This window comes from Seriola lalandi, unplaced genomic scaffold (genome assembly GCF_002814215.2).
Source record: "Seriola lalandi dorsalis isolate HSWRI2012SDOR001 ecotype SW California unplaced genomic scaffold, Sedor1 jcf7180002054954, whole genome shotgun sequence".
NCBI classification, from domain to species: domain Eukaryota; kingdom Metazoa; phylum Chordata; class Actinopteri; order Carangiformes; family Carangidae; genus Seriola; species Seriola lalandi.
The window spans coordinates 131832-140901 of NW_019525505.1; the positions used below are offsets into that span (position 1 = coordinate 131832).

The 9070-nt window shown below is 42.5% G+C and overlaps 1 protein-coding gene across 1 annotated transcript in view; it reads left to right on the forward strand.

Moving 5' to 3' along the window:
- The window catches only part of gtf2h4 (general transcription factor IIH, polypeptide 4), a 17582-nt gene extending 8804 nt beyond the window's left edge, over positions 1–8778 (forward strand). Inside the window, exons 7-12 of the mRNA XM_087170611.1 lie at positions 1424–1670; positions 2500–2630; positions 4614–4661; positions 4753–4831; positions 6501–6562; positions 8565–8778. Of these exons, the coding sequence (XP_087026737.1) occupies positions 1424–1670; positions 2500–2630; positions 4614–4661; positions 4753–4831; positions 6501–6562; positions 8565–8675 (678 nt within the window). The 3' untranslated portion in view covers positions 8676–8778. The remainder of the gene's footprint in view (positions 1–1423; positions 1671–2499; positions 2631–4613; positions 4662–4752; positions 4832–6500; positions 6563–8564) is intronic.
- Positions 8779–9070: the final 292 nt, after the last annotated feature.

Genomic DNA, 9070 nt, shown 5'->3' on the forward strand with positions numbered 1-9070 from the left:
TATGAGTCACAAGTTTGATAGTTGATCTTCATGAGATCCATCCTGAGATCCACACCTTTGTAACATAGGTTCCTTCATGCTGGGATTAATCCCGATGACATCACTATGACTCAGACCTGAGAGCTCTTCAGGTCACAGGCTGAGTGAGCTCATCTTTGGTGGAATGACCCTTTAACTGTCTCTGTACACACACAAGGTTTTTTGGGAATATTGCTGATTTTATTGCGGCTTTTCTGAAAAAAATGTGATATATTTTTACGTTTTGTGTTTGTGTGATCTTTTGCGTTAAGGTTAAAAAAAACGGCCCTTCGTGTAACGGTGCACGTATCTTTGCCGTGCTGTTCGGCGCCGGATGTTCAGTTTGGTTTGTGTTGTGATCCAAATGAAAATAATCTAGCTTTAACCGTGCGTGTTATGTGCATAACAGGGTTTTTTTTAAATATACTTTTGAGGGATTCATCTTGTTACTAGTCCTGGTTTGGATTATTTCATGCGGGACAGTGTACTGACCGTAAAAATAGTAAAAGGATTGTGAGCGTTTGAAGGATCCGGTGGGGATTAGTTGAATTTTCAGAAAATATATTTCCATATATTTTTTTTCTCCAATATATTTATAATCATTTTCTGATCACATCCCATTCAGATTGAAACATGCAGTAACAATACAACAATTTGGGATAAAAAAAAAAAGTACCCACATTACAGATACTCACACAACCACATACACTCACACTCAACTTGCACTAATATCAGATCGAATACAAATAAAACTAAAACATTTCCCTGTAATTGTTCACAGTTTCCTCTCAGCTCAGGCGTACATTTCTGTCTTTTATGATATTCATGTTCGGCTTCCAGAGTTGAAGCTCCTTTTATCCTCATTCTCAATGATGGATCATCCGCACCAACACAGTCCAGTGGCTCTCCTGGCTTCAAGTTGAGCCTGGTTTGATGTTTGTATAAAGTCCTTCAGATATATTCCATTTTGATATTAAACATCTCTGACGAACATCCTGTAACGTCTTTGGACACTCCCACAGACAATGAAGTACAGAACCTTTCTCTTCCAATCATTCAGTACAAACATCTGGAATATTAGCAGACATGATGGAGCTTGACTGGAGTTATGTACATGCTCATTAGCCACTTGTATTGAAGTAATTTAAGTCTTTTCTGTCGGTAAGCACTATTCCAATCTGTCTTCTTGTATATCATCAGGCATTTAAGTTATCTAGAGTTGATTCAGTGCTTTATGCTACCAATATGTTATAATATTAAGATATATGGCCCCTCCCTTCTAAATTTGCAAGTGTTATACAATACGCATTTTACATTAAACTAATCTCTCTGGTGGATTTTGGCACTAATAGGTCAAAAGTGTGTGTATGAGACTGAATTTAACAATTAGAATGGCTGACATCAGCTTAGCTACACTGAATGGAGAGATAATGTATTAGTTTCCCGTAATACTTCTGTTTTTCGTCAACAGAGGAAGTCGAGGCGGTACTACCCCACCAGGCTGGCCATCACTCTGGCAGCGGGGGTCACCACCAGCTCCCCCTCCTCCTCCTCCTCCTCCTCATCCTCCTCCAACTTGGCTTCCACTCCTAGTACTGGAGATGCTGGCTTCATTGTGGTGGAAACCAATTATCGCATCTATGCCTACACAAGTATGTCTGAACACTGAAGCTTTTTGTGTTGCATGTTAACACTGATAATACATTTTACATAATGTTCCAGTCCCTGCTCGTATGAGACCATTGTTGACGGGCTGGCAGACTCACACCAGCTGTCTGTGGTTCACTCCCGTCATCAGAAAGATAAGACTGCACAGCTGCACACCAATTCCCTTTTTCCACCAACATTATCAGATACAAGCAGGTTTTTTAAACACAGGTAAACCTGCTAATAAAAGCCGATTTGTCTTTCTGCTCGGACTGAGGACACACACAACTACAAAGAGTGATGTCATCACCTGCACTTACAGAGCACACACACAGAGTGAGCTGCTAGCCGCTGGTAAAACAGATCTGTCACGGCTCATCCACAGGTCGCTGCTCCCGTCAGTGTCCGAGCCTCCATGTGAGACAGAGACATTTTAGTGACGTTTTAAGTAAAAAATAAATCAGAAATTAATTTATTAACATTCCAGTAACCTGTAAGCTCTATGTAGAGAGACAGAGCTGCAGCAGCAGAGACGCAGCAGGTGTGAACACACACACACACACACACACACACACACACATGTGAGTCTCTGCAGCTGATCAACGACGTCAGCCGCCTCGCTCACACACCGCAGGCAGTGTGTTCCCGGCGTAACTGAATAAAGTTTAATAAATTCCTTCACTACATACAAACATGGATGTAAACTGCAGCTTGATTTGTTGGAGGCAGTTCTTGTAGTTTATCTCACGTTTCAGATCACGTGATTGTGTGTGTGTGTGTGTGTGTGTGTGTGTGTGTGTGTGTGTGTGTGTGTGTGTGTGTGTGTGTGTGTAGACTCAGAACTTCAGATCGCTCTGGTGGCTCTCTTCAGTGAAATGCTGTATCGTTTTCCCAACGTGGTGGTTGCTCAGGTAACGAGGGAGTCAGTGCAACAGGCCATCGCCAACGGCATCACTGCACAGCAGGTACTCAACCACTGCACACACACCTGTCCCATGTCCGCTAATACATATCTATACCTTTCTTATGAAAACTGTGGCATTATTTTTATGACACATATGAAAACACGTCTGACTGTATTACTGAGCTCAGCCTGACTGAAAGTTATTAAAGGAGATGACGACTTCAGTTGTACTGAGTGAATCCGAGAGATGAAGAACTCTAAATGTCATTTAAAAAAAAAAAAGAAAACAAAAAGATGATTGGAAGTATGACTCACGTTAGAAGAGAACTTGCAGAATAACATTTCCTAAAGAAAAAAGGTGCAGATGGCTCTTGACTAGTGGAGTTTGAAATCATTCTTAAAACCTTTTTTAGATCAAAATGATCTGATTGAGGTGTGAAGGACAACAATATCACAATAACTGATATATGGATAGATCAAACTATAATACAGAACGAAATAAGCGGAAGGATGAATCAGAGAACAAGCTTTCATCTTCATTAACCTTTTATAAACACGTGCGATATGTTCTTTCCTCTTTCATCTGCGTGAACGCCTTAGAATTTAGTGAATGGGACTCGAAATATTTGTTCCATTTTTGAATATTTTAGCAGCATATTTTGGATGTTTTTCTGTTTTTATTGCAAAATATCATTTTCAACATTGGGGGTGAGTTTACAGAAGTCCTGAAGGGCAAGTGAAAACAATACTAATTTACTAATACTAAATACTGAACTCAAAAATATATTTTCCACTTTCCTCTCAGGACGTTCACGTTTTCACAGACAATTTCTTTTTTTCTTGTTTTTTTCTACAAAGAAAAACATGTTGCTTTATTCAGGGAGCCCAGGTGCTTCTGGGTGTAAGTACTATCTGTGTCAGGGCCAGTAGTGATTACCTCAATGTTCACCCAGCATCTCAGATCATGGATGCAGAGAGGTATACTCATTTATCTACAGTGTCTTAGGTCCACAGACCTTCATCATCAGGTACGTCCTTCAGAGTCATGATTATAGTGACGAGAATTTAGTGAGTCAGTAATTAATCAATTAGTCAGACTTTATTTGTACAGCACTTTTCATATAAACGATGTAACACAAAGTGCTTTACAGAATAAAAGTAATGAAAAACAAACCCCACCCTAACACACACACACACACACACACACACACACACACGCAACCATTTACACACAGAACAATAAATGATGAAGTAATAAATAAAAACAATAAGAATAAGATAATAATAAGAGGAAGTGAGGAAACGCTGATGACTGAAAAGCAAAGATAACGACGGATGATCAAGATAAAATAATAAGATACGAAAACAGAGGAGATGTATTAAAGTGAGTAAAACCAGAAATAAAAGTAGAAATAAAATAAATAGCCAGGAATAAAAGTGAGGTATTAAAAGGACAAGAATCCAGAAAAGGATAAAACAGTAAAACAGCTTCAAATATATAAACAAATAGAAAAAGATAAATCAATAAAATTCAATAAAACAACAGATTAAAAAGGTAGATCTTGAGTTTGCTTTTAAAAATATCAACACTTTCTGCTGCCCTCAGATCTTCAGGGAGGCTGAGCCACAGACATGGACCACAGCAATAAAAAGACCTGACTCTTGGTTTAATTAAAAGACCACGACCAGAAGACCTGAGGGTTCCAGAAGGTTCATAGGATGAAAGCAGATCCGTTAAAAGGGCTTAAAAAAACCAATAAAAGGATCTTAAAATCATTACACTGGTAAAGATGTAGGCTAATTCCAGTAAATCAGAAACATATCTCAGTCTTGTACAGTATTTACACAAGCTTTTCTTAAGATCTGACCAAAAGATAATAAATCATGCTTGATTTTTAATCTGCTGGCACTGATGTAGGTCCCAGCAACACGTGTGTTTAAAACGAGTGCGCACGAGGAAGATGTTCGTGTGGATCGGTTTTTCTTTGAAACGTTTAATATAAAGTAACAAGTGTTTTGTTTTGTTTTTTTCTACCCTCTACAGATTATCCACTTTCTAAGGACCAGAGCTCACTCCGTCATGCACAAACAGGTACATCACACCCACCTGTCCCGCCGCACTCGGCTGTATTAATCATCACTGGTTTCTCCTCCTGTGTCTTCATCCTCCATGTCGCCTCCAGACCCCAGTGCTGCCTCCAACCATAACCGATCAGATCAGACTGTGGGAGCTGGAGAGAGATCGGCTGCAGTTCACAGAGGGTCAGTATGTTTGTTTTTCTCTGTGTGTGTGTGTGTGTGTGTGTGTATGTGTGTGTGTGTGTGTGTAACCCTGGGGAACAGGTCCTTTATTTTCTAATATTTAATCATATTTTAGTAGCATGTGTTTTTTTGTGCTGCTCCTGGTCTAATTTTCTGTCAATACCAACTCTTCATCACTACGACACCAGAGTCGTGTCGTACTCACCTCTCTGCTGTGCCTCACTAAAACGTCTCTGTCTCCACATGCAGCTGCTGAAATGGTTAAAAATACAAAATGACTGTGTCATATTCAGATTCAGATTCAGCCTAGACATAGACACTATAGTGGAAGGAATCAGTTTTATGGGATGTTGCTGCTATGATGTCACTATGACATCAGCAGCTCTTTTCTCTGTGTTTCTGCTAGCATCATGTGAAAAATAGGCGAGACGCAAATCTCTACATCACATGACGCAGGCGTGAGACAAGCGTGTCACACAGCTGCAGTGTGTCGCTCTGTTAACATGACCTGTTAACACGTGCGCCAAAATGAAAACCAAGACGTTCCACAGCCGCCACGCAGCCTTGCAGCCATGTAGCCGTGTAGCCGTGCAGCCGTGTAGCCGTGTAGCCGTGTAGCCGTGTAGCCGTGCAGCCGTGTAGCCGTGTAGCCGTGCAGCCGTGCAGCCGTGCAGCCGTGCAGCCGTGTAGCCGCAGCCGTGCAGCCGTGCAGCCGTGTTGCCGCAGCCATGCAGCCGTGTAGCCGTGTAGCCGTGCAGCCGTGCAGCCGTGCAGCCGTGTAGCCGTGCAGCCATGCAGACGTGTAGCCGTGCAGCCGTGCAGCCATGCAGCCTGTGTGTTCCTGGCAAATATGCACCTACATAGGCACACAACACGCATACACTCAGTTTCATAATGAATGGAACATTTGTTCACACCTATCATTATATCACAACAAATATTTGTTGTGATTTGTTCCGTTACTTCAAGAGCTGTGAGCAGAGCGTTGAGTCACAGAGCTGCTGCTTGTGTCAGGACTGGACGCAGTCTGGTCAGTCACAATATGTGATAAACTGACCACAAACAGGAAGTAACTCCACCATTATAATAACAATCCACCAAGGTGCAGCGCGCCCGGCTTTTAAGGGAACGTCAGATGGCGCTGTGATTGGTTTATTGGACTGCGAGCTTATGAATGATAGAACAGAGCCCAAAATGCAAAGCATGTGCAGGACGTGTGAAGTTTGACTGACAGCAGCATTGCAGTGATGAAAAACACAGCACGTGGAGGCGACTAATTAGTATTCAAATTAAAAAGAGACAGTGTTCTCAGCAGAGTGATGAGTGTGGCATGACGCTGCTGTTGTAGTGATTGAATTAGTGCTGTGGAAATTATAGAAAATATTTCCTTGTGCAGTCAGTTAAGTGAAGAGAGGAGTGTGTGTGTGTGTGTGTGTGTGTGTGTGTGTGTGTGTGTGTGTGTGTGTGTGTGTGAGAGAGAAACTGCTGTGAGCTGATTGATTCCTCAGGCCGTCTCTGTCGGTCCTGCCTGAGGATGATGACTGACAGATGTGGGCCTCGCTCTGCTGGTGGAGCTGAGCTGTCGCAGCTGTTGTGCGTTGTAATAGAGAGGACGAGTATTGATGTTTCTCAGCCGTCTGTGCGTTGTTGATGTCCGTGTCTCCTTCAGGAGTGCTCTACAACCAGTTCCTCTCCCAGGCGGACTTCGAGGTGCTGCGAGACAGAGCTCAGGTTGGACTTTGTTTCTTAACTGAATAATATGAACCCGTGAGCCAAAACATTATGGCCACTCGCAGTGGAAGCGACCAGCGTTGATCATCTCCTGACAACAGCACATGTGGAGCTCTGGGATGTATTAGACAACGTCCTGGTGCCAGAACCACAGGGACCTTCAGAAGCTGTCTAACAGCATAATAGACTGGGGTGGTCATAATGTTCTGGCTCATCAGTGTAATTTAGAATCAGTATTATACAGATTTTATCTTCACTTTACAGCAGGTTAATGCTACAATTGCACATTTTTATTGATGGATTTTTCTTGCTAAAATCACACATACACTGTGTAGCCAGAAGTATATGGACATTTGTGTTTATATATTATTCTGCACTTTTGATCTTGGGTTTGGTGGACTCCTTATTTCCATGACTTTCTGAACTCTGGCATCAGTTTTACGAGTTATGAAAACATTGTACTCACCAGGAAGTAACTTCTTTATCATGGGATGGGGCAGCATCACTAACAACCGGTCTTACAGGGCAAAAATACAAACTGTTCAAAGGGTTTTAAACAAACCTCCTGGTTAGTTCATTCAGAGGGCCTTCGTCACAGCACAGCCTGACTGTATATATATGCACTGTATATACTTTACAAGACGGCTAAAAGTTCCAGCAGCAACAGCTCCAAGTCCCTGACCCGACCTGCCCCCCAGCTTCCATTGCACCCCGACCCTACACCTATCCCTGCGGGTGGTGGGCCCACAGGGAGGTGACCCCATGTAATTTCTTTGGGTTGTGCCAGACCAGGCCCCATGGGCCACCGCCTGGTCACCGCACACTTGCCGGTGAGCTCCCCTCCCAGGTCTCACCAGGAGGGTGCCCCAGTTCCCCTGATCCGGGTGAGGTAACACAGTTCCAAAGATGGCTTATCATCAGGTGCTTTCTGAATTCCTCTTAGTCTGTGTGTTCAGCCTTCAGAACAGAGTTAAAACAGCCACAGGAAGTCGTCTGTCTGAGGCAAAGATGTAAAACCTGATGACAGTCGCCCTGCAGCAGTCTGATGCCTGTACACAGTTTAAATATCATGGAGGAGGGTTTGAGTTCAGGATACAACAGGTCAATTTAGTTTGATTTCATTTCTTGTAAATATTTGGTTCATATTCTAATTGCAATTGTCTAATTCAGGGGGGGGGGGGCTTTTTTGCTGCCATGGTTTGAGGGGTCACTGCAGATCAATACAAAGTTGTTCTGAGTGATCAAACATGTCTATCTAGATGGGAGGGGTCTCCTCCGGGATGACACCATAGGTCACTGGTGGTCTGATTGAAATGTGTGATGTCACTCACTTCAGTGCACCAATCGGGATTTAGAATTAAAATCTCATAGGCTTTAAGATGTAAACAAAAAACTCTTTAATGTTAAAACCTTCATTCATTCCTCTTCCACATACATTTACAAGTATATTTATATATATATATATATATATATATATGTAGTCTTTTTTATTTATTGCCCTGTTGGACCTGTGATTTGTAACGACTTGTGTTTTGTCAGAACTGATAGAACTGATGACCACAGCTACAAAAAGGTTGTAATACACCATAGTTTTCCTTCAGCATACTGTGGTGGATGTTTTAGTGTTGGAGCATAAAAACAAGTGACCCCTCCCCCCCCCCCCCCCCCAACCTCATTTATTCTGTTTGTATGTATATCCTGTTCTTCTTCTATGTGCTATCACTTGTCGCTGTTATGATGAAACAGTAATTCCTGCAGGGATTATCCAGGTCCATGTGTTGTGTGCCTTCAGCAGCAAGCTCTAGAAAATGATGCAGTGCCTCCACCTCCTTGACCTTTCCAACTCACCGCTGCTCTGTTACCGCCTCATGACATAATCATCAACTCTTTTGCAGTTCCAGCTGTTCCTGTTAGAAGGCCTTTGGACCTCCTTAATGAGATCCCTGTCAGTGAAGTGCTGATGCTGTATCTGCTGCTGTTTAATGTGGTTGTTGTGGTGCAGGGTTTGGGCTGTCTGGTGTGGCAGGACGTGGCTCACAGGGTGATGGTGGTGACGCCGCAGGGACACAGCGAGGTCAAGAGGTTCTGGAAGCGACAGAAGTCTCACACGTAAATGGCGACACAGAGGAAAAACGTTCACCTCTGTTCATTCTTCTTTCCTTTTTGAGTAGTGAATGACTGTTTTATATACTGCAAATAAAGCAAATGATGTTGAATTATGGATGTGGATTTTGATATTCTGACCGCTGTAGGACAAGAGTGTGGCCATGGAATGAGGATTCCTTTTTGTTGTTACTGTGCACATGGACACTGTATAAACAGTGAAGAAGAAGACTGGTAACGGATCGCTGGGGGATCATGGGATATCAGGAGTACTGAAGCTTTGCACACCCTGTTGCACAAAGGTCAAACATGAGTTTCATTGAACAGGCTCAGGCTGAAGCAAAATTCTTATCAATTAAGCTACCCACTAAAAAGAAAAGAAAATCATTCATACTTATAACTATC